The following is a 24844-nucleotide window of genomic DNA, read 5'->3' as shown; positions in this document are numbered from 1 at the left end:
AATGTCAAAAAAAAAAAAAAAAAAAAACTGGGAGGAAAGCATACTATCAATAAATGAGACTCAAAAATTAATTTCTATATAACATTCAGGAATCTTGGAGTATCAATATTACAATAGTATTCTTTACAAACATTTTTAAATTGACTAACATTTTGAATGTATGCTATCATTTATCAGCAGTTTTAATATAAATATTTCATCTCATCTTTCCTTGTAAAACACATAAAATGTGTAGAGTACAGAGCATGTATGTTGTCAATATTTTTTTCATGTGCATTTCAGTAAGACATGGGTTAGAGAGTTAAATCTACACAGCAAATAATTGCCTGCATAAGTAACTTAAGAGATTTGACAGTTTCATTCTATTGTTAGGAGGGAATGCTTTCAATAACTATGTATGGCCTTCCCTTCTGGGGAAGAACCTTCTCTGTGGCTCTATAAATATTTCATGAGCCAACATAAAGTAATATGCTAATGACGTGCTATTTACCCAGTGAGCAGGTGTGCCCTCTCCTGTCTTTTCATCTCTAGAATAGCTCTCACCCAGGTCAGGCAAGCCATTCTGAATTGTGCTTTTTTTGCTTCCCTCCCCTCACAGTCTCAGCTGAACCCACGATGGTGAGTGAGAGCCATCACGAGGCGCTGGCAGCCCCGCCGGTCACCACTGTGGCGACGGTCCTGCCACACAACGCCACAGAGCCAGCCAGTCCCGGGGAAGGGAAGGAGGATGCCTTCTCCAAGCTGAAGGAGAAGTTTATGAATGAGTTGCATAAAATTCCATGTGAGTATTACATATTGTTCCTCATGTAAAAATATATGGTTGAGAATCAATTTACCCATTAGAAGCGAAAAGCAGTATTCTTCTTAACATAAGCGGAACTTTGATTTTTTTTTTATTGTTAGAATGGTAGTATTTCAAAAATAAAAAGGTATAGTCTTGAAAATGGAGTATTCTAAAGTATTTAAATATACTTAATAAATGAAAATCCATCTTGTGTTTAATGTAGGTGGGTTCTTTTTGTCTTCTTCAATGTCTCTCTCTCTCCAGAAAATATTAATGTTTATGGGTTGTGCTGTATTTTACATCTTTATTTATGAAATTATTCCATTGTAAAGATTATTCCTAAACAATAGCAAAAACATACGTTCCCATTATTACAAGTTTAGTTTTCTTTCACTCATATGTTAATGTTTCAAAAATGTTTGCACAATTTTTAACATATTCTTTGCAGTCATCTGGAAAGAAACCATAAACTGAACCTAAGTTTGAGTGTGTGTAGCACTAAGTCCAATCAATGGCATTTTTAACATATTCTTTGCGGTCATCTGGAAAGAAACCATAAACTGAACCTAAGTTTGAGTGTGTGTAGCACTAAGTCCAATCAATGGCATTTAATTTAAATCTTAAATTTCAGGTTGGTCTTTTCTATTCAAATGTAAACATTTACTATACGACAGTTATCTGGGCTTCCCTGGTGGCCCAGACAGTAAAGACTGCACCTACAACGCAGGAGACCTGGGTTTGATCCCAGGGTCAGGAAGACCCCTGGAGAAGGGAATGTCAACCCACTCCAGTATTCTTGCCTGGGAAATCCCACGGACAGAGGAGCCTGGCAGGCTACAGCCCAAGGGTTGCAAAGAGTTGGACATGACTGAGTGGCTAAGCACACAGATACTTATCTAGTGTCTAATGGGAAACAGATTTTGGCCCTCACAAAAGAAATAATCAATAAGGAGGGAAATGTATACGGTCCATCATGGAATAATAAATAATATATGGAAAACAGGAGAGTAAAGTGGGAAAGGCAAAGGGGTAGAGGGTAGAAGGTTATTATTTGCTTGGATGATCTGAGCTGATTTCCTTTGTAAGGAAACCTGGAGGAGAAAGTTCTAAAACCTGTGAAATACAAGGCCCCTTAGGCAAGAATCCACCTGGAACAGAAAGGAACTCAGTGCGCCTTTGGTAGAATAAAGCAAAGTAGGCAATGGCAGAAGGCAAACCTGAGGCTCCAAGATGTGGAGCCTTGTGAATTGTTCTGAGGAAACTGGATTTTACTCTGAGTGAAATAAAATGCCTTTGGAACATTTTGAGCAGAGGTATCCCATGATCTGAAGTAGGCTTTTCTTAAAAAAATCAGGCAGCCTGAATGGGAGGGGAGTTTGAAAGAGAATGGACACGTGTATATGTATAGCTGAGTCCCTTTGCTGTCCACCAGAAACTATTAATATCACAAAACTGTTAATCAGCTATACTCCAATATAAAATAAAAAGCTTAAAAATAAATAAAAATTTAAAATTCACTCTTGCTATTGTGTTGAAAGTATGCTTAGGGGGACAAGGAGAAAGAATAAAACAGGTTGTTGCAATAATCTAGATGAGAGATTTACAAAATTCATAAGAGAAAGATTCTATAAGGACACTGAATTAAACTGCAAGGAATCTTCTCCTCCTTGGAACTAACAACTTGTTGATCTGTTCGCCCACTTTTAATGAATTCAGATACATCTGGAAGATACTCTTAGCACAGTTGTCAGTAATTTCCATTCTCAGCATGAAGATTCATAACCTATGGAAGGTAGAGACAGTCCAGTAGAGCGAGCCCTAAAGGGGAAACACAGGCTCTCTCGGGTTCTCTTCCTTTCTGTGCTGCTGAGCTAATGGATTGATTCAGCTAACTTTTGATATGACTTTGAAGTCACAACTTCAGGGCAAAAACTAAATGCATCTATCACGAGGGCAAACTCTCACTTGGCCATTTTATCAAAACGCTTGCTTTAAAAGAAATGTGTTAGAGGGAAGCAGAGAAAGCAATGACTAACACCAAATCAAATGTGTATTCTGCCTTGTCTTCAGCATCATTTCCTTCTCTGAAGGGGTAAACAATATGAGAGGCAATGGCAGCGTTGACAACAGTGGGATTTCATGTTCCCCATTAAATAGCCATTCTCTCACTTTCTTTAGGCTTTCCCAACCATGCTTTCAAAATTATAATCCATTCACCCCATCCCAACTCCATCAGCATTTCCTGTCCTCTGTCCCTTGCTTTATTTCTCACTGGATTACTTAGCACCATCTGAAATGCTGTGTATTTTATTACTGGTTTTTAAATTGTTCTGGCTCCCTTCAAAATTAGGTAACCTGTATGAAGGGAAAATTCTGGGTCTGTTTTATGCATAGTTTCACCCTGGTGATCCTTAATATATATAGGGCACTCAGTTTCTATTTGTCAAGTGAATGAATGAATCAATCAATGTTGACTTGGCTTACATGCTGAACCTCCACTCTTAGATTTTGAGTCCTTAAAAGGCTGAAAATTTAAAGCATCTGAAAAAATTTTAAGGTGAAAAACAAGGTCCTCCCGTATGGCACAGGGAACTATATTCAATACCCTGTAATAAACCATAATGGAAAGGAATATGAAAAAGAGTGTATACATATGTGTTACTGAATCACTTTGCTGTGCTATAGATATAAACACATTATAAATCAAGTATAGTAAATTTTTAAAATTTGATTTCTAACACCAAAGAAAGCATCATTTCAATGCTTGACTGTGTCATTCACATTGAAAAAATAGGTTTTCTCCATATTTATAGTGATAACTTTATCTTTTAGCCTTTCCCACTGAGCGCCATCTGTACTTTATATTTTCCTCCCTGTTCATCAACAGGAAAAGAATCAACATGGGAAAATATCTGTGCAACTCTCCCTTTTTCTTTCTCTTGGCTAATCTTATTTCATTCCTTCCTCCCAAGCCACTATCGCATTCCTGTATTTCTTTCTTGGGCACTGGAAATCAGATCAGGTCATCAGTCTTTCTCTGTGGAGATTTACTTTTGACCAGCAACCTAAAATAGTAGAAGGTCAGAGAATCTAGGTAACATCTCTTAGAAATATGATGCTGCTAGCTCTCTCCTTGATTTTTTTAATGGGGAAAAAACAACTGAAATACCTAAAATTTTAAATGGTTTGGCAAATAACTAGAAAAACTAAATCATAAATACAGCCACACAGGTTTATGATAAATGTGCAACTGCGTATTTTACACTTTCATTTTAATCCATCACAATTTTTACTGCCTGTGTAATTGAAATTTCTAATGGGATTTATACACAGGAGCAACACTCCACAGAAATGAATCATATTCCCTAAATCCAATTCCTTTAGGAGCATATGTTACATAAAGGTTATCACTTTTGACTTGGCATAATATGGTGTGATGCTAATGACAGGTAACAAATTAGAATATTAATTGATTTCTGTCTCTGAACTAAATCTTGGTTATCTGGCAGATGTGTTTTTTTGCAAAATTGATAGCAAACAGCTTTAGTCTGTCACTTGAAATTCCCACTTGAGAGAAGAGAGGTGTCACAATGGCAAGGAGTGTGTATGTCATTAGTTGGGTAATCTGCAGAGTCCAGCACGGAGCATATTCAAACAAAACTGCTTGATGATATCATCCATAATACCAAGGGGTTTCAAATTTAAAAAAGGAAAAGGAAATGGTAAATTCTGAGCATTTTTATCTTTCCATTCATTCTGCATACTGTTATCTAAATGAAGCAGACAAGGTTTTGCAGAATGCTTCTTTATTTTGCAACTTTGATTTTAATATGACTAAGGCCATGGTTGGCTTGTAAAGCATGAACTCATGTCATCCAAATAGCTGTGATTAAGGTTTTGATATTCATGAGCTTCTTGAAGTCAAGTGCACCTTTCCTGAAGTACAGCAGAAAACCAAATAGCCGAAACTTGATTCTGAGTCTAGAATAAGACCAAGTGGGCTGAGGATAGTTATGTAATTCATGTAGAAATACTGTTGGGTGGACAGTTTAACACAGGATTTAGAAACACAAGCTCTGGTTACAGACTGCATGGGTTCAGCTCTTAGCTCTGCCATATTCTGTGTGACCTGGAGAATGTGACTTCAACTTTCTGTGCTTCAGTTTCTTCTGGTATAAAATGGGGATAAAAATAACATCTCCATATAGAGTTGTTGGCTAGAGGCATCGATGCATATGAAGTGCTTAGCAGAGTGTCTGGCACAAAGTAAGCATCCTATAAGTGTTAGCTATTATTAGAGTCAAACTGTCGTTTTTAACGAGTCTATTTCTCTTTTAGAAAAGCCCTCCGTTAAGGTCAGACAGACACCCAAATTGAGAAAATTCCAGAAACTCTGCAGCCAAATATTCAAGCATTACATTCTTCAAACCCATTCCAAGGATGCCTGTTCCAGGAAAGACAAATTCCCTCTTGGTGTTTCCTCTTTACATCATCTCTAATTTTCTTTTCTTTTGTCATTTCATTTTCTTACTCCCTTGTTCCTTTTAGCCTATAGGTGTGCTCAAAGTTCACATATGTGCAAGTGAAATTCTATGCATCGTATGTGCTTCAGAAACGTCAGTTTTCTCTGTATACACGCTAAGCTTTTCTTCTTCCTTTACCTCCTCGGTCACCCACCGTTTTCTCTTCCTCCTTCATATCTACATCAAACTGAGTGGAAAACACAACCTAAACCCTGACGTCTATTTCTTCAACTCCCACTAACAACTCAGCTCCTTCCACTCTGATTTCCATCCATCAAGTACAGGCAAAATGGTCACCAGGTACTTCTTTTTGCACAGTTACGAGGGTGACTTTCAACCTTCATTTGGTCAGATATATCTGCATCATTATGATGATCAGCAGTCATGATCTGAAAAATCTTGATTTCCTAAGAATATAATCTCATTTCCTCATCTTCCTTCCTTCCCTCCCTATTCTCTTTCATTGACTGGTCCTCCCTTTTCATTGTCTTTCCTACCCTTTAGTGGTAGAGGTCACAGTTTACAGGCTTCCATTTTTAATCCTGTTCCAGTCTTATTCTACATGCTCTCCCTGGGCCATCTCATTCCCTAGCTATTCAGGAAAGAAATCTCACTATTATCCTTGTCTCCCTGATCTATTGCAACTCCAGTTCCATACCTGCATTCATTTAAGTCCTGTTAAATCTCCTTTAAAAGACTGCTTCAAATCAGTTGGCAATTTGCTTTTCTCTCTTCCTGTATTCCCTTTGACCATTAACCCTGACACATTTTTTAAATTGCTCAAGAACCTGTTCAAATGTTACCATTTGGACAAGAAGTTCTCTCATTTCCAAAACAGAATTGAGTCATCCTGCAAGCTTTCAAAGCTCTTCATCTAAACTGCTCAGAGGCAGGTACAGTTTCTTACACACATTCGTATCCCGCATACTCTGAAAGTATCTGCCACCATGCAAGAAACAACAGTATAGGTTATTACAATATTATAGATATTAACATTACACCAAATACTGTGATTCTCATGCCATGCTTGGAGAAACTAAGATCTAGAAAGCAATCGTTTTCAAACCTTTTAGCCAAGGATCCTTTTGTTCAAATGAAATATTGTACAGAAACCTATGGACAGCAAGGCAGAGCTGCCTTGGTGAGTTAAAGATATCTTTCTCACTCACCCTCCCAAGATATACCAGCCAACTACAAAGACACCCGACTGTATGAAACACGGTTTGACGACAGTGAGTTGAACAAATAGTGAGTGTATCAATGTTATTCCTCACAGCAATCACCAGTGGAACTCCGCAACCAGTAGTGGTAAAACTGGTTAAATATGTTACAAGCTAAGGAAAAATGCAGTCCAGTACTTTTTTCCCTCATGGGGCTGTAGAATGAACATAATGTTATTGCCATCTATTAGTGTCAAGAATACAGTGTTAATTCAAGAAGATGTTTTCAAGAAACATAAGAGGAGAACCCTTAGTAGCATGGGAAGAACAATAATTATTGTAACAATTGCCAGTGTTCACTGAGCACTTTGCAGGGAAGCGTGCGCTGTGCATTCTGTGAAATCGACCTCCATTCTGCCCTATAAAATCTCTACTAGGAGAGAATAATTATTATCCCTCTTTTGTGGATAAGAAATCTGAAGCCTAGTAAGCCACACATGGTGGAGGTTGTAGATCAGGCTGTGTCAGGAGAAAGCTCTGCACTTTTGTGATTATGCCTTCACAGAATATCACAAAGACTGTAATCACCTCCACTATTATTTATCTCAACTGACTAGAAACTCTTAGGACTCTATGTGCCTATTCAGAGGCACTGGTTGATATCTGATGTTCATCTTTGTTATTCATCTTAATGACTAAATAATTGGAAAACAAGTTTAATACTAACTGAGTTTCCCCTTGGAGAAAGAAATGGCGGCCCACTCCAGTATGCTCACCTAGAGAATCCCATAGACAGGAGCCTGGCGGGCTACGGTCCATGGGGTCGCAAAGAGTTGGACACAACTGAGCGACTAACACTAACCCTTGGCCTTAAAGACAAGTGTTTATTCACTTTATATTTCTGCATTTCTTTTATTGGACTCACTCAGATAGTAATAGATTATTCCCATGACAATCTATCAAAGTACTAAGAGTTAGAGTCTGCTGCATTGTGGAAATTAATTTCTCAGCTATCATCCGCTGACTCAACTTCAGCTCTCATCTGTTGACTCAGTTCTTCTCACACTTGAGAGAAGTACTGGCTAAGATGTTAAGTGAAATTATTCATTGTTAGCCTCTATTGAATTGAAATATCTATGAGAATTACAACGCAGATGAGGGTTGTTTTCAGTGCTTTGCAGTATGGAGTGACTCCATCAGTGCATGCTGAAGGGATGTGTGTGGGACAAGGACACTTGGAGACAAGGGTGGTATTTCATCACAGCACGATGTTCATGCTTTCATGCTGATGCACAATCAACATTTTGATTTAGTTGTATCATTTCTCAAGTTTAACTCTGACTCAGAATACCTGAAGTGAATATGTGTGTGTATTTATATAGAGAGTGTGTCAATACAGTATGTGTATATGTGTGTGTGTGTGTGTGTGTGTGTGTGTGTTAATGGTTACCGTGGAAAAACAGTTCAAGTCAGTTTGGTTCTTAATAGAGTTGACACTGCCCTCTACAGGCTGTTGTGAATATTTGTTGGGCCGTTTTTAGTGTGCTGAAAAATGGGCATGCGGGGCAGCTGCTTGTATTTACAGGCCCTGGGCCAAGAACATAAACATCTTCCGACATGTGAGACACTATCACACAATTAAAAACTCTCCCAATTCCGCACATATTTCACAGTCTCCCTGGGATATGCATAAGAAAGGAACCCCTGTTTATAATGATTTGAACCTGGAACAACTTGACACAACGCGAAAGTGTTTTTGCAAGGCTCTGATACAAGCTGACTATTCTAGCTCTTATTCTGATGTTTGCCTCTGAACTTTCTTTTGCTCCTGACTTTTTGCAAAATTTCTGTCTTATTTCTCCAAATACAAATATCCCTTTTAGCAACTGTAAACATTTGATCACTTCATTGGGACACAAGTAAAGTTTTGAAGTTCTGAAGATTTTTACAATGAAATGTGACTTATACAAATTATTATTTCTCCTGTATTATAGTTAGCACATTGTATTGATTTGTAAAGTTTATGTAGATATGTTGTAGCATCTATTATTTATACTATGAGTAAAAGGATTATTATAAAATAATTGCTTTAATACTGATTTTAAAGAGCAAGTATGTAATCTGACTACCAACATCCTATATTCAATATAGAAACCTAACAAAATTATATGCTACTGATGCTGTATTTCAGGAAGGTTGTTTAAATGTGTCCTTGAATTTTGTTTCCCTCTTGGAAGCCTATTATGCAGAAAATTCCCCCAAGAAATGCATGCCTTTAAAATGAACTAGTGCTGTGAGATTTTATAAGCTTCCTAAGTATAGGTAATACAGAGTAACACTAAGCACATTAAGCCACCAAGTGAATTAAGATCTCAGCGAAGTTTCTAGACCTGATTTAGCTACATTCCATTAGCATTTCAAAGATATTAAGTAAACACACCTAAGGAAAATAAGGGAAGTGAACAATACTTTGGACATATATTAATAATAGCTCAGGAGTCACCTTGCTGAAATACTGTACAAATAGGCAGATAAATGTTTAAAATTATTTTTAAATACATTTCTCACCACATGGCAGTTGCATGTCAAAATACAGGCTGTGTTTTCACTCAGGGAAGTCTGACTACAAATGCAAATCTATAAAACAGCAAAACGAATGAAGCTGAGAGACTGCTGTTTTCTCCTCACCCTAATGACGAGGTAGATCTTTAATCGCGCTGCTAACCTGTCAGGTTTGTGCTGGTTTCCAATAAATTAGATAAAGAATTTAGAAGCAGAAACCAGAGGGAAGTCATGTGGTGTGCCATCATCTTTTTAGCACTCAGCTTTATTTTTCTTTGTTTTGATTTTCATTCCTGAGAATATTATCATAAAAGGTCTGAACTTGTTATCATCTGAGTCCACATGCCTCCCCAGTCTGCCTTTTAAGTGAACTTAGATAACTTAGAAATAAAGATGAAGACAACAGTGGCCCTTTTAAACATTTCCTCACCAAGCAACACTTTCACTGAAACCACTGTCCCGGAGGAGTCTCAAAATCACTTCAACCCTCTGCCTTTTCAAGCCTTTTACATACAAACAAGTTTGTTTGTTTGTTTTTTAATCCACAGTAAGCTACAAATAATTGAAATATGTTTGACTAATAATTATGCCATTTATGGAAAGGAGTGTGCACCTGTCCAAAGAAACTCAGAAAAGAGCCAGGATCTCAGGGTATGAGAGCCTTAATTTATGGAGTTACATGATTTGATGCCTTGAAAATAAAACTTTATGACAATAATTTTCTTTTATAAGGATTTGGATCAGATTCTTTAAAATCACTAAACTACTGCAATAGATTAAAAACACTGCTATTAAATAAATATTACCCCCTAAATACTTCTGTACACTTCAGTAGCCTGAAGTTTTAAGGCTTTGACCATAATTCTGAGTTAGTCCCTCAGAGACTCTGGCCCAATATTAGTTGTTTTTGTTCAGTCACTGAGTTGTGTCTGACTCTTTATGACCCCCATAGACTACAGCACGCCAGGCGTCCCTGTCCTTCACTATCTTCCAGAGTTTGCTCAAACCCGTGTCCATTGAGTAGGTGATGCCATGCAACCATCTCATCCTCTGTCATCCCCTTCTCCTCCTGCCCTCAATTTTCCCAGCATCAGGGTCTTTTCCAATGAGTCAGTTCTTCGCATCAGGTGGCCAAAGTATTGGAATGTAACCTGCTTTAGTGGAATATTGTTTGCTATAATAAAAGGCCAGAGTGTGAGCTCTGGAGTTGGTCTGCCTGGGGTTAAAGTCCCAATTCTGCTGTTACTACTATGCCACCTTGAGCAAATCATTTAATCTCTCTGTAAAATGAGGATAATCAGAGTACTTACTTCTGGGAAGTTGTCTGGATATAGTATGGGACAGATTCAAAATTCATAAGCTTCTAATGTTTATTTTATATAACTCCCACTATGTTCTAGGCTGGTATTCCATGCTTAGGAACTAAATAAAGCATATCATTTGAACTTGTTTTGGGCCTCAATAGCATTACAGACTCAGAATTTTTCTACCAGTTGTTACTGTTCAGTCACCCAGTCGTGTCCGACTCTGAGACCCCATAGACTGCAGCACACCAGGCTTCCACGTCCCTCACCGTCTCCTAAAGTTTGCCCAAAGTCATGTCCGTTGCCTCGGTGATGCCATCCAGCCATCTCATCCTCTGACACTCTCTTCCCCTTCTGCCCTCAATCTTTCCCTCATCAGGGACTTTTCCAATGAGTCAGATGACCAAAATACTGGAGCTTCAGCTTCAGCATAAGTCTTCCAAGGAGTATTCAGGGTTGATTTCTCTTGAGATTCACTGATTTGATCTCCTTTTCTACCAGAAGGACGTCTAAATTAAAGTGTCCTAGCAAGACATGGACAGCATTGTAAGATATGATATTGTTTTTGCCTCATCATTCCAGCCTCATCTCCACTTATTCACTCTCACAGTTTGTTTTGGCAATACAGAGACCCTTGGAGTTACAGAATTTATTATCCACATCGTCGCATAAGTCTAGGTCTTTGCCCAAACTCACTCCTCTACCGGAAATGGCTTGGTGGCCCCTGCTGTTCTAGCTGGACTATTTCTAGTTATGCTTCAGAACCCTATTCTTTTTTCAAGGTCTTCCTGTCCTCACGCTCCCCACCCCATGATGTACTATTCATCAGCAATTCTCCCCCTGTGATAGGTCTGTGCTTTACATATGTTTATAATTTTTGCTTCCTGTTTGCTTATCTGTTTTCTTTCCTAATACCAACCTCTCTCAATACCAACCAATCTACATGACATCAAAACACTGTCTTTTCATCTTCTCAACCCCAGCAAAACTTGGCTCATAGTAGGTAAAATTATTATTCTCTTTTAGCTCAAAAGACTCTAGGTAATTATATTAACAAGAAAAGGACTTCCAGTCATAGATACAGAGGACAAACTGGCAGAGCCCAGAGACAGGAAATCAGTCAAACCATGACTGACTAATGGGGAAGTAAGTTACAGCATGGTGACTGTAGTTAATAATACTGTACTGCATATTTGAAAGTTGCTAAGAGATTAGATATTAAAAGTACTCATCACGAGAAAAAAAATTGTAACTGCATATATGATGAATGTTAATTAGATTTGTTGGGGGTGATCATTTCATAACATACACACGTACTGAATCATTATGTTATACACTTGAAACAAATACAATCTTATATGTCAATTATATCTCTATTAAAACAGAAATGGACTTCCGAAGGGGTAATTACAGAAAGGTGTAATAATAACAATAGTAACATTCAAGGTTAAATTCAACGTTACATTGAACTAAAGATCGCCGACCCTCCAGAGCTCTTTTACTTTACTCAGCCTTTATCATCTGCTTTCTTTCTTCCTTGTCTGCATTATATTAAAATGTTAGGAACTAATCAATTCTCTTTGGCCAGTCTGATTCAGCTCTGCGACACAAATAGCCACTGAACTGGTCCTCAGAGTACACGGTTCTCCCTACAAACATTTTTGTTCAAGTGGAGACCTGGGATTTAATACTAGTTTCATCTTTCAGTTTTAAAAATAACGTATTGTATTGCAATGCCCAGGAAACAAGATGAGCTCACATCTTTTAACGATTGCCAGGCTACACAGCCCAGTTTCCAGCGCATTCACTGAGAGCCCAAAGATGCCGGCAAATGTGTTACAGCAGCTTTTCCCGCAGTGGGTACTTCTGTGAGGTTCTCATTGGGGAGGAGCTGTTTACAGGACACTCTGAGTCTCCCTGTTTCACTTATCAGCCACACAGAGCACAGCCTTCTGGTCCTGCAGGGGCTATAGTTGTCGATGACGCCACGCTGTGGATACCATTTGAAGTGGTGCTTCAGAATGGCCCTGCCAACCTTCTTTTGCCCACACTGACTGGAACTCTTCCATGTCGCCTCAGCTTTCCACAGCGGCTGTCATCCATCCACCTTTCTTTTCCAGACCTGCTAATGTGGCTCTAGCGATGTGATTTACCTGGCTGTCTTCCAGGTCCTCATCAGTAGAGAGTCTGTTTTGCTATTTTGCATTCTGTAGCCTTCAACTCTAGCACCGATGCTGCTGATATGAAAGCTCAGGTACTTCCATAAGAGTTCGAGTTTAATGATCTGTCTAAAAGCTGAGCACCAAGTGATTCACTAGTGCTTCAAGTACTCGAACACAGTTTCCCAAAGTCAGTTCTGCTGTTTTTATCCTCCACTGGAGCGCGATGCAGCTTTGCCTCTCTCTGGACTTCCTGACTTGGCCGTTCATTAAGTCAGGGACAGTGGACCTTTCATACAGGCACCCAGCGTCATGTACCTTCCCCTTACTCTTCTCTCTTGCTTCCTGAGACTTTAATCATCTTTCTGAGTGTTCTTATTCCCTCTGCCTCCTTTAGTCACTAACAGGTACTTTCCCATGATCTGCCTTTGGCATTCATCTACCTCTATGATTTCTTCATAATTTTAGGAATTCCAATACTCTTTATTTAAATCACACTCTAAACTCAATTCCAAGTCTTAATGTCTTTACTGAGCTCCTGCATTTTGCTAAATTCACTTTACTAAGGAATGGTTTATTTACAATAAGGTGCACCCATTGCAAATGTACATTTTGACAAGTATATGAAATGTAATCACCCCTCCAAACAATGCCTCCAAGTCCCTTTCTAGCAATTCCTGCCCTGGTTCTAGGTGATAATTGATCTGCTTTCTGTCACCATAAATTCATATTGACTATTCAAAAATTTCATAAAAATGGAACAATTCACTGTGTAGTCTCTTGCATCTGGCTTCTTTCACTGAATCCAATGTTTTTAGTATTCATCCATGTTCTTTTATATATAAGTAATCCATTCCTTTTTATTGCTCAGCATTCCATTCTATAGTCGACAGTCTGTTGTTGATTAATGAAAATATAGGTTTTTTCAACTTGGAACTCTTAAGAATAAAGCTGCTGAAAATATTCTTGTGTAAGTCCTTGAGTTTATACATGTTTATGTTTTGCTTATGTTTTCTTTTGGTGGCTCAGACGGTAAAGAATCTGCCTGCAGTACAAGAGACCCGGATTTGATCCTTGGGTTAGGAAAATCCCCTGGAGAAGGGAATGGTTACCCAATCCACTATTCTTGCTTGGAGAATTCCATGGACAGAGGAGCACCCATGGGGTCTCAAAAAGTTGCATATGACTGAGCAACTAACACTTTTACTTTTACTATATTTCCTCTTGGGGAGTACCTATCTGAGGAACTGCTGAGTAGTAATGTAATATTTGTTTTCTTTGTATAAAAAATATTGTCAAACTTTTCCTAAAAATGACCGTGGTATTTATATCCTACCGGTGATGTATAAAAGTTCTAGTTGCTCTGTGCCCTTGCTAACACTTGGAATTGTTGGACTTTCTAGCCATTTGTAGTACAGGTATTGTGTATGTCATTGTAATTGTAATGTGCATTTCCATGGTAACTCAAAACAGATTGTAGATCTAAACAAAAAATTAAAAAAAGAAAACTCCTAGAAGAAAATGTAGTGGGTAATTCAATGTTCTTGATTTTTCCCAGCTTTATTGAAATATAATTGATAACATAACATTGTATACGATTAAACTATACAGGAGACAGGGATCAAGACCATCCCCAAGAAAAAGAAATGCAAAAAAGCAAAATGGCTGTCTGGGGAGGCCTTACAAACAGCTATGAAATGAAGAAAAGCAAAAAGCAAAGAAGAAAAAGAAAAATATGCCCATTTGAATGCAAACTTCCAAAGAATAGCAAGGAGAGATAAGAAAGCCTTCCTCAGTGATCAATGCAAAGAAATAGAAGAAAACAACAGAATGGGAAAGACTAGAGATCTCTTCCAGAAAATTAGAGATACCAAGGGAACATTTCATGCAAAGATGGGCACAATAAAGGACAGAAATGATAGGGACCTAACAGAAGCAGAAGATATTAAGAAGAGGTGGCAAGAATACACAGAAGAACTATACAAAAAAGATCTTCATGACCCAGATAATCATGATGGTGCGATCACTCACCTAGAGCCAGACATCCTGGAATGTGAAGTCAAGGGGGGCCTTAGAAAGCATCACTACGAACAAAGCTAGTGGAGGTGATGGAATTCCAGCTGAGCTACTTCAAATCCTGAAAGATGATGCTGTGAAAGTGCTGCACTCAATATGCCAGCAAATTTGGAAAACTCAGCAGTTGACACAGGACTGGAAAAGGTTAGTTTTCATACCAATTTCAAAGAAAGGCAATGCCAAAGAATGCTCAAACTACCACACAATTGCACTCATCTCACACGCTAGCAAAGTAGTGCTTAAAATTCTCAAAGCCAGGCTTCAGCAGTATGTAAACTGTGAACTTCCATATGTTCAAGCTGGTTTTAGAAAAGGCAGAGGAATCAGAGATCAAATTGCCAACATCCATTGGATCATCAAAAAGGCAAGAGAGTTCCAGAAAAACATCTATTTCTGCTTTATTGACTATGCCAAAGCCTTTGACTGTGTGAATCACAACAAACTGGAAAATTCTTCAAGAGATGGGAATACCAGACCACCAGACCTGCCTCTTGAGAAACCTGTATGCAGGTCAGAAAGCAACAGTTAGAACTGGACATGGGACAGCAGACTGGTTCCAAATAGGAAAAGGAGGCTGTATATTGTCACCCTACTTATTTAACTTCTATGCAGAGTACATCATGAGAAACGCTGGGCTGGAAGAAGCACAAGCTGGAATCAAGATTGCCAGGAGAAATATCAATAACCTCAGATATGCAGATGACAAACCCCTATGGCAGAAAGGGAAGAAGAACTAAAGAGCCTCTTGATGCAAGTGAGAGGAGAGTGAAAAAGTTGGCTTAAAGCTCAACATTCAGAAAATGAAGATCATGGCATCTGGTCCCATCACTTCATGGCAAATAGATGGGGAACCAGTGGAAACAGTGTCAGACTTTATTTTTCTGGGCTCCAAAATCACTGCAGATGGTGATTGCAGCTATGAAGACACTTGCTCCTTGGAAGAAAAGTTATGACCAACCTAGATAGCATATTAAAAAGCAGAGACATTACTTTGCCAACAAAGGTCCGTCTAGTCAAGGCTGTGGTTTTTTCAGTGGTCATGTATGGATGTGAGAGTTGGACTATAAAGAAAGCTGAGCGCCAAAGAATTGATGCTTTTGAACTGTCATGTTGGAGAAGACTCTTGAGAGTCTCTTGGACTTCAAGAGACTTCAAGAGATCCAACCAGTCCATCCTGAAGGAAATCAGTCCTGAATATTCATTGGGAGGACTGATGCTTAAGCTGAAACTCCAATAGTTTGGCCACCTGATGTAAGAACTGACTCACTGGAAAAGACTTTGATCCTGGGAAAGATTGAAGGTAGGAGGAGAAGGGGACAACAGAGGATGAGATGATTGGATGGCATCACTGACTCAATGGACATGGGTTTGGGTAGACTCCGGGAGTTGGTGATGGACAAGGAGGCCTGGCGTGCTGCGGTCCATGGGGTTGCAAAGAGTCAGACACGACTGAGCAAATGAACTGACTGACTGACTGAAACTATACAGCATATTGATTTGATACAAAATTATTACCAATTTAGCATTAGCTAATATTTCAATTCCATCATGCAATCACCATTTCTTATTTTAACTGAGAACATTCAAGATCTACTCTTAGCAAATTTCAAGTATGAAATACAATATTTTAACCATAATCACCAGGTTGTACGGTCAATCCTCAGAACTTATTTAGCTGAAAGTTTGTACCCTTTGGTCATTAACTCTCCACTTACCCTACCCAGCAATAGCAGGCTTCAAACGACACCAAAAGCTCAACTATAAAAAGCTGATAAATTAAACTTCTTTCAAAGCAAATACTACTGCTTTTGAAAGGCACCATTAAGAAAATAAAAAATCAAGTCATAGACTGAAAGAGTATCTGCAGTATATATATTTGACAAAGATGTTGTTTGTGGAATATATTTATTTAAAAATTTTTTACAAACCAGTACAAAAATTAGCAAGAGATTTGAACAGATACTTAGTGAAAGAAGATACACATGACCAATAAGCTCATATCAGGATTAATTAATTGATCATTGACATTCAACATTTTTAGCTATTAGGAAAATGCAAATCAAAATTACAATGAATTCCATTCTTAAAAAGCTCTTTTTAAGATCTATTTATCTGAATATGCCATTTGCAATTGACAGTATATCCCAACTAAACTCGCCTTTCCCCTGCTCCAACAAAACACACACACACCACTACCCAGAAGCTAAAAACCATAACATTGTCTTTGAGTCTTCCCATTTTTTGTCTCCATCCTCTAGATAATTAACAAGTCCAATGCTGTCTTCTCTCCTCACCAGTCTCACCACTAATGCTCTATTTGGGTCCTCCATCTGTATTAGAATTACTAGAGCCTCTTAAAAGGCTCCCATAATTATCTTTACCCATTGGCCAATCTGTAGTATATAAATCTTACAGATGATTCCTCCTAGAGCACAGCTCTGAACAGACCAATCCCTTGCTCAGAAACCTTTAATACTTTCCCCCTGGTTTTTGAACTCTGTTATTTGTCATCTAAGACCCTCTGTAGTCTAGCCTCAACCTACTTTTCCAGCCTCAGTTCATCTTCTTTGAACTGCACTGTCCACTGTTCCCCAGAGATATGCCTCCATTTCCTGCCTTTGTACCTCAGTCCGTAGTAGGACTGAGTCAGTCCTACCTCAGTCAGATGTAGGGGATCCTATATCTGAAATGTCATTAACCCTCATCTCTGCATATCCAAGCTTCTATATTCTAAAAGATTAAGGCTCAATTCAAATGCTAGTAATGCTCCTCCTGAATAACCATATTATTCTTTTAATACACTTATCTTCAACTATGTAGTATTATGCTCATATCTTCCTTACTAGATTTTAAGTTCTCAGAAAATAACCTCAGACTTTGATCCATTTTTTCATACTCTAGACTATATACTATGTGCCGAACGAAGGATGGGCAGTAGATAAATATGTGTGGCATGGATGAATTGCTTGGTGGTAGAATACCAAATAGAGTAGTAGTCATTCTTATAATCTAGTAGGAGAGATAAGGTATGCATAGAGACAATAGCAATGTAAGGCAGTAGAAATGTGTAGAAGAGTCATCAAAGATGAGCCTGGAATTGTAATTTGGAATTAGGTTAGAGAGGGCCATCAATATCAGGCTACAGAGTTTAGACTTTATTAAATTGTTAAAGAGGAGCCAGGAACCATTCAAGATATTTAAATATGGAAGTAACATAATTATAGCTTTGTTTTAGGAACATTAATCTGACATTAATGTGTAGGTAGGAGGGAATAAATACAAGGGGAGAGCCTGGAGAGAGGGACCAGGCAGGAAGGAGTCAAGGGAAGGAACAGTAAAGATAATGAAAGCATAAACTGGTGTGGAACAAAAGATACGGGTGTGATAGATTCAGTGAACATGCACTTGACAGGTACAGAACTGGCTCTGAGGGTGTGTAGGGGAAAATGAACATTAATTCCAGAAGACCTGGGTGGTCAATTCATGGTGATGCTCTGTAGGGAACAGAGAATGCAAGGGAAGGCTCAGCATTGGAAATTGAGGTTTGTGGAGTTGACCACATATAAATTTAGGTGTGAAAGCAGACAATTGTCCTAAGTAAGAATGTGTGGGATCAGAGCATGGGGAAGTCAGTGATAAATTCTTAAAATGTAAAAGTCTTGGATGAACAGTGAAATTGATGAAGGGATAAATGAGCTGTCAGAGAGTAGTGGGTAAAGCAGAAGTGTAGAGTGTCACAGAAGCTAAGTAAAAAGTTTCTGATAAACAGTAACCAGTTTGATTCAGAAGAAATGTACAGAGTGTGCTGATTGAATTTTAGGAAAATCAAAATGATGAAAGCATGCAATATACCATTACCATGTTTTCAATATAGTTGGGGAGGGGAGCAGATACCATCGTCATCATTATTACCAATATTTTTGAGAGATTAGTACAGGACCTCACCTATTTATTAAATTATTATTTGACCAATTATTCCTCATAACAATCTTGTTGTATTTATGGTTTTAATTTTATAAAGGGGTAAAGAATCTCAAATATATTAGGCAAAATATATTCTGGTACAGGGCATAATGAAATAAGTATTAAAGAAAGGTACAAGCAAGCAAAGTACAAAGGAAGGAGAACTAGCATGGGAGTAACTGACGGAGTTAGTTAAGAAAGAGGTGCCTTTTGAATTACGCCTTGAGAGATAGAGGGATTTGCATAACCAAACAACTGGACGGAAAGCCACTCCATATTGAACAACATGAGTTGTGTGTGCCAACACAGAGCTTATGGTTAACAGTTTAGTGTGATTGAGTTGCAGGACATATTGAAATGATTTTGATGAAATCATATGACTTCATTTTGGAGAATATTTAATGCTTGGCTAAGCAGGTCATACTTTATTCTGCCAACCCTAAGCCTTTAGGTCATTATAAAGAACAGAGTATGGGTCCAACTGAAACTCTTTTTTCTTTCATGACCATCAGAAGAAATAAAAAACCAAGGAAGTCTATGCTGAGAAAAGGCCTGTGGATTTAGAGCTCTTTGTTGACCTTGGAAAGCCTCGTTTCATTAGAGAGCTGGCATTGGATGGCAGCTTGCAGGGTGTGAGGTGAGGAGTTAAGAAGTGAGAACGTGGAGGGAGAAAGTGAAAGCAATGTGAACTGTCCTCTCCCACGACAAGCCAAACAGGATGATAGCTCACGCACTTAACAGGATGAAGTGGAACTGGATAAATGTTAAGGTAGAGAGCAGAGTGAGACGAAAGTACATAGACTGTCAATAGCACAGGCAAAGTGAGCTCTTTCATGGCTAATTCTGAAGACCATCACATATCCATGCCCCTGGTATTCCCACAAATCCCTATTTTGTGTGTGGGGGGTTGGGGGGCAACAGCAGTAACTTGGGAACCTGGTCCAGTGCACTGAGAGCTTCAGCATTAGAGAGTTTAGAAACTCCTTCCGATACATTCAAATGACTGATTCGCTTTGACTATAAAGTGTTGCTGAGACCACACAGCACCGTGTTTGTGCTAGCTTTCCTACTTCCTGGGTCAGAGTCTCCCTTTCCCTGTTCTTTCCATAGGCCTCGCACTCTGGCACTTGCCAGTTTTTTCCTTATGTTAGAGCTGTTTCTCTTATGCTTCCATGTTAGTCTAAAAAATTTTAGAGGGGAGGTGGAGATGGACATTCTTATATGTATTACTCCTATAGTGAAAAAGTGAAAGTGTGAGTCCAACTCAGTCATGTCCAACTCTTTGCAACTGCATGGACTATAAGGTGCCAAGTTCCTCTGTCCACGGAATTCTCCAGGCAAGAATACTGGAGAGGGTAGCCATCCCCTTCTCCAGGGGTCTTCCTGACCCAGGGATTGAACCTGAGTTTCCTGCATTGCTGGCAGATTTTTTACCATCTGATCAATCAGATAAGACCATTACTCCTATAAAGTAGATACTAAATACTTACTGAATTAGTTTTGTAGTCTATTTTTCACTGTTATAAATACATGGAAAAAATGGTTTGCAGAGAGAGATTAGTTTCCTACTGCTGCATGAAAGCTTATAACAAACTTAGAAGCTTAAAACAGCACACATTTATTATCCCACAGATTATGTGGGTCAAGAATCCAGGCACAGTTTAACTGAGTCCTCCACTCAGGGTCTCACCAAATTGCAATCTATGTGTCCCCTGAATTCTGGAAGAGGGACTCAGGCCCCTCTTCTGAGCTCCTTCAGATCTTTGGCAGGAATTCAGTTCCTTGCCAGTGGTAGGACCAAGACCCTCAGATCCCAGAGGCATCACTTTCACAAACTGTCTGCATCTTTGAGGCTAGCAGAAGAATCTCTCTCATATCAGGAAGGGCCAATTCTCCCTTAAAAGACTTTCAACTGATGAAGTCAAGCACACCCAGGATAATGTACCCCTTTTGATTAATTCAAAATCAGCTATCTTGGGACATTCATTGCATTGGCAAAGTCCCTTCACCCTTGCATATAAAGTAACCTATCACATCACAGTCTTGCTCACAATGAAGAAGGCATTCTGTAGGATGTGTGCATGTGGGGTATTAAGAGTGGTAGGGGATGTCTTGGAAGCCACCGCAGAATTCTGCCACACTGATATGGAAGGGGAATGAGAGCATGTGAAAGAGAGAGCAAAATAATTTTACTCAATTAAAAAACAATAGGGATTTCCTTTTCTCTAGTATCTATTTCTACTGTGTACACTTTTTTATAACATTAAGAAGATTTGAACTGGAAATTCAAATTCTCATTCTCATCTTGTTCATTTCTTTTTTGGCTGGGGGGTGGGGAACATTCCATTATCACCACTGACATAGTGTGTTTTCATAGGATTAGCAGCAGCAGAGCTGAAGTGTTGAGATGTTTCAGTACACATAGTTTGGTGTCTAAGAAATGTTAAAGAGAGTGAGAAAGCTGAAGCAGTTTTTGCCCTTCCGAACTCTCAGTCTAGCAAATTTTTCAAAGGTTATCTTTTGGCAATGATAATGAGTTCATATCAACCGCTTCCATAATGTCTATGAGATGAAGGGTAGGGAGATTTAGCAATCAAGGTCATTCAACTGCCAAGGAGCAGCTCAGGATGCAAAACTAATCCTGGCATGTAACTTGAACCAAATCCAAATCCATCTAGGTTCTTAACTCTTCCAAGATGCTCTTGCCTCCCAAAACATATTGTACATAGTAAGACCTTATGTTGTATGTAATAAGTAACTTGTGTGTAAGGGTGCTCATGTACACCCTCCTATCACATACATCCTCTTATTGCATCATCCTAGTGCAGATATTAAAGTGATGCACTCAATATGTCAGCAAATTTGGAAAACCCAGCAGTGGCCACAGGACTAGAAAAAGTCAACCTTCATCCCACTTCCCAAGAAGGGAAGTACTAAAGAATATTCAAACTACCAGACAATCGCACTCACTTCCCATGCTAGTAAGGTTATGCATAAAATCCTTCAAGCTAGGCTTCAGCAGTACTTGAGTCAAGAACTTCCAGGTGTAAAGGCTGGGTTTAGAAAGGGCAGAGGCACCAGAGATCAAATTGCTAACATTTGCTGGATCCTAGAGCAAAGGAATTCCAGAAAAATACCTACTTCTGTTTCATTGACTATGCTAAAGCCTTCAACTGTGTGAATCATAACAAACTGTGGAAAACTTTTAAGGAAGTGGGAATACCAGACCATCTTACCTGTCTCCTGAGAAAACTGTATGTGGATTAAGATGCAACAGTTAGAACCTTATATGGAACAACTGACTGGTTTAAAATTGAAAAAGGAATACAACAAGGCTGTATATTGTCACCCTGTTTATTTAACTTATATGCAGAGCATATCATGTGAAATGCCAGGCTGTACGAGTTACAAACTAGAATTAAGATTGCTGGGAGAAATATCAACAACCTCAGATATGCAGATGATACCACTCTAATGGCAGAAAGTAAACAGGAACTAAAGAACCTCTTGTGAGGGTGAAAGAGCTGACTTAAAACTCCACATTCAAAAAATGAAGATCATAGCATCTGGTCCCATCACTTCATGGCATATAGAAGGGGAAAAGTGGAAACAGTAACAGGTTTTATACTCTTGGGCTCCAAAATCACCTACAGCCACAAAATTAAAAGATGCTTGCTTCTTGGAAGAAGAGCTATGACAAACCTAGACAGTGTATTAAAAAGCACAGACATCACTTTGCCAACAAAGGTACAATAGTCAAGGCTACGGTCTTTCCAGTAGTCACGTATGGATGCGAGAGTAGGACCATAAAGAAGGCAGAGTGCTGAAGAATTGAGGCTTTCAAACTGTGTTGCTGGAAAAGGCTTTCGAGAATCCTGTGGACAGCAAGAACAGACCAGTCAATCCTAAAGGAAATCAACCCTGAATATTCATTGGAAGGACTGATGCTAAAGCTGAAGCTCCAATATTTCGGCTACTTGATGGGAAGAGCCAACTTATTGGAAAAGACCCTGATGCTGGGAAAGATTGAGAGCAGAAGGAGAAGAAGGCAACAGAGGAGAGGATAGTTGGATGGCATCGCCCATTCTATGGACATGAACTTGGGCAAACTCTGACAGATGGTGAGGGACAAGGACGCCTGGTGAGCTGCAGTCCATGGAGTCACAAAGAGTTGAACACGACTTGGCAACTGAACAACAGCATACCTCCTCCTCAAATTCATGTGCTAATATCTAATTCCAGTGTGACAGTATGGGGAGGTGGGCCTTTAGGAGGAAATTTAGTCATGAAGGTGGAGCTTTCATGAATGAGATTGTGCTTGCTTAGTTGCTCAGTGATGTCCAACTCTTTCAACCCCATGGACTGCCAGGCTCCTCTGTCCATGGAGATTCTCCAGGCAAGAAAACCAGAGTAGGTTGCCATGCCCTCCTCCAGGAGATCTTCCCAACCAAGGAATCAAACCTAGGTCTCCCACACTGCAGGCAGAGTCTTTACTGATTGAACCTTAAGTGCCCTTATAAAAGAGATCCCAGAGGTCTCCCTTGTTCTTTCTGCCATGTGAGAATACAATGAAAGGATAGCTGTTTGTAAGCCAGGAATTGGGCTCTAACCACACACAGAATCTGCTGGTCCCTTGATCTTGCTTCCAGAACTGTGACAAATTTCTGTGGTTTATAAGTGACCTAGTCTATGATAGCTTTGTTATAGCAACCTGAATGGACTAATACAGGCTATTCGCCACTTTCCCCCTTAACTTGTCCCCCAGATTTGAAGACAATCATTTTCCTACTTCTTCAGTTTTCATGACTTTTTTTTTCTTTAAAGTGTGTTAAATAGAATTTGAAAAACTGCTCAAGTATAGCCACATGCTTTCTCACATTTCAGTATCAAGCACAACATCAGGTAGAGGATTTTTTTCCCCCACACTGATGCAATTATTCTGGTAAAATAAGATAAGAAACGTGTTAAATCCTTCTTGTGTCTCTATTTATTAAAAATATTCTAAAACAAAATCAGTGCAGCAAGAGTGCATTGGAGACCCCTATTCAGGAGCAAGGATTGCTGAAATTGGAGATGCAGGGCAGAAAATCTCATCCCTTTTCCCCATTTCCAAACTCAGCAGCCATGAAGATTTGTCAGCACCAAGCAAGAGGTCTCTGAAGCTAAGCCCATCCCAGAGTGGCATGTGTCATTGCTGCTAATGATCGGCTTTACTTGTAGTATTAATTATCAGAAGTCTACTCTCTACAAGTGCTAATATCCTTACCTCAAGAAGGGAAAGCAAGTTAATGGGGTCAACGAGGAGTAGGAGGAAAGGCAACCTTACATACAGATTTAGTCAGCAGGGGAAAGGAAGTGGGGAGGAGAAAATGGAGGTGAGAAGTAAAACTGCACCTAATAAAGCTTAAGAATCTAGTATAGGTTTATGATGTAGAATCATGGCACTATACACTTTTATCACAAAGGAAAAAGAATTAGTTATCCGTTTTACCCAGTTTCATAGTGGACTCTTATCCCACATTCTCAAATGTATTAGAGCAATTGATCAATTCATTATCAACACCATTCACTGCAGTTTGAAGTGCTGCAGTGGAGGCTGCCTTCAAGTACTGAGAATTACCAGTGTTCTCTGCTCTTTCCCAAGCCTAAAATTAAGGTGCGTTTGTTAATGTCTTCATCACTATCATTGGCTTTACATATCGTTGCACCCTTATTAGCTTTATAATTTGCTTGCGTTTGTTCTGTTTGGTAACCTTGATTCTCAGGAACCTTCCACCTGATTTCCTTTACACAGCCCTTTAGCATTTTTTTCCCTCTTCATAGAAATTCTCATTTCCTGTATACTAATGCAGAAAACACATATATTTGATCATAAAACTAAAGGTATCTATAATTACCTTTCCCCACAAGTTTTCAAACATTTCACTTTAATTCTTGTTGGGATTCTAATTTTACTTTTGAAAAGATTTTGTCCTGAACTAAGATTTCTCTCTTTAGTTTCTTTTCTTATATGACAAAATGAAAAGACCACTTTAAAAGTTATTCTAAAACTTAGTCTGTGAAGTAGGTGGCAGTCTTAGCAAGGAAATGAGGTTACTGGAAATTGTTTTTACTGAGATACAGCTGTTGTAACTACATAATCTAGTGTAAGCAATGATTTTTTTTTTTTCACCAAAGGAATGACTCTGAAATTGTTACATCTTTGTGTAGAAGCCATGCTTTAAAAAATATCACCTCCTCATTACTTGGAAACTCAACTATAAATAACCTTTCACCTTGCTATGATTTCAAGTAGAATATTGTATTTTTGTGC

At 38.9% G+C, this 24844-nt stretch overlaps 1 protein-coding gene across 1 annotated transcript in view; it reads left to right on the top strand.

Moving 5' to 3' along the window:
* The window catches only part of SYT1 (synaptotagmin 1), a 624258-nt gene that overhangs the window by 396044 nt on the left and 203370 nt on the right, over nucleotides 1-24844 (top strand). Inside the window, exon 4 of the mRNA XM_070370974.1 lies at nucleotides 599-781. Within this exon, the coding sequence (XP_070227075.1) occupies nucleotides 616-781 (166 nt within the window). The 5' untranslated portion in view covers nucleotides 599-615. The remainder of the gene's footprint in view (nucleotides 1-598; nucleotides 782-24844) is intronic.

This window comes from Bos mutus, chromosome 5 (genome assembly GCF_027580195.1).
Source record: "Bos mutus isolate GX-2022 chromosome 5, NWIPB_WYAK_1.1, whole genome shotgun sequence".
Classification (NCBI taxonomy): Eukaryota; Metazoa; Chordata; class Mammalia; order Artiodactyla; family Bovidae; genus Bos; species Bos mutus.
Note: the sequence above shows the minus strand (reverse complement) of the source record. Positions and strands in the feature narration are given on the sequence as shown.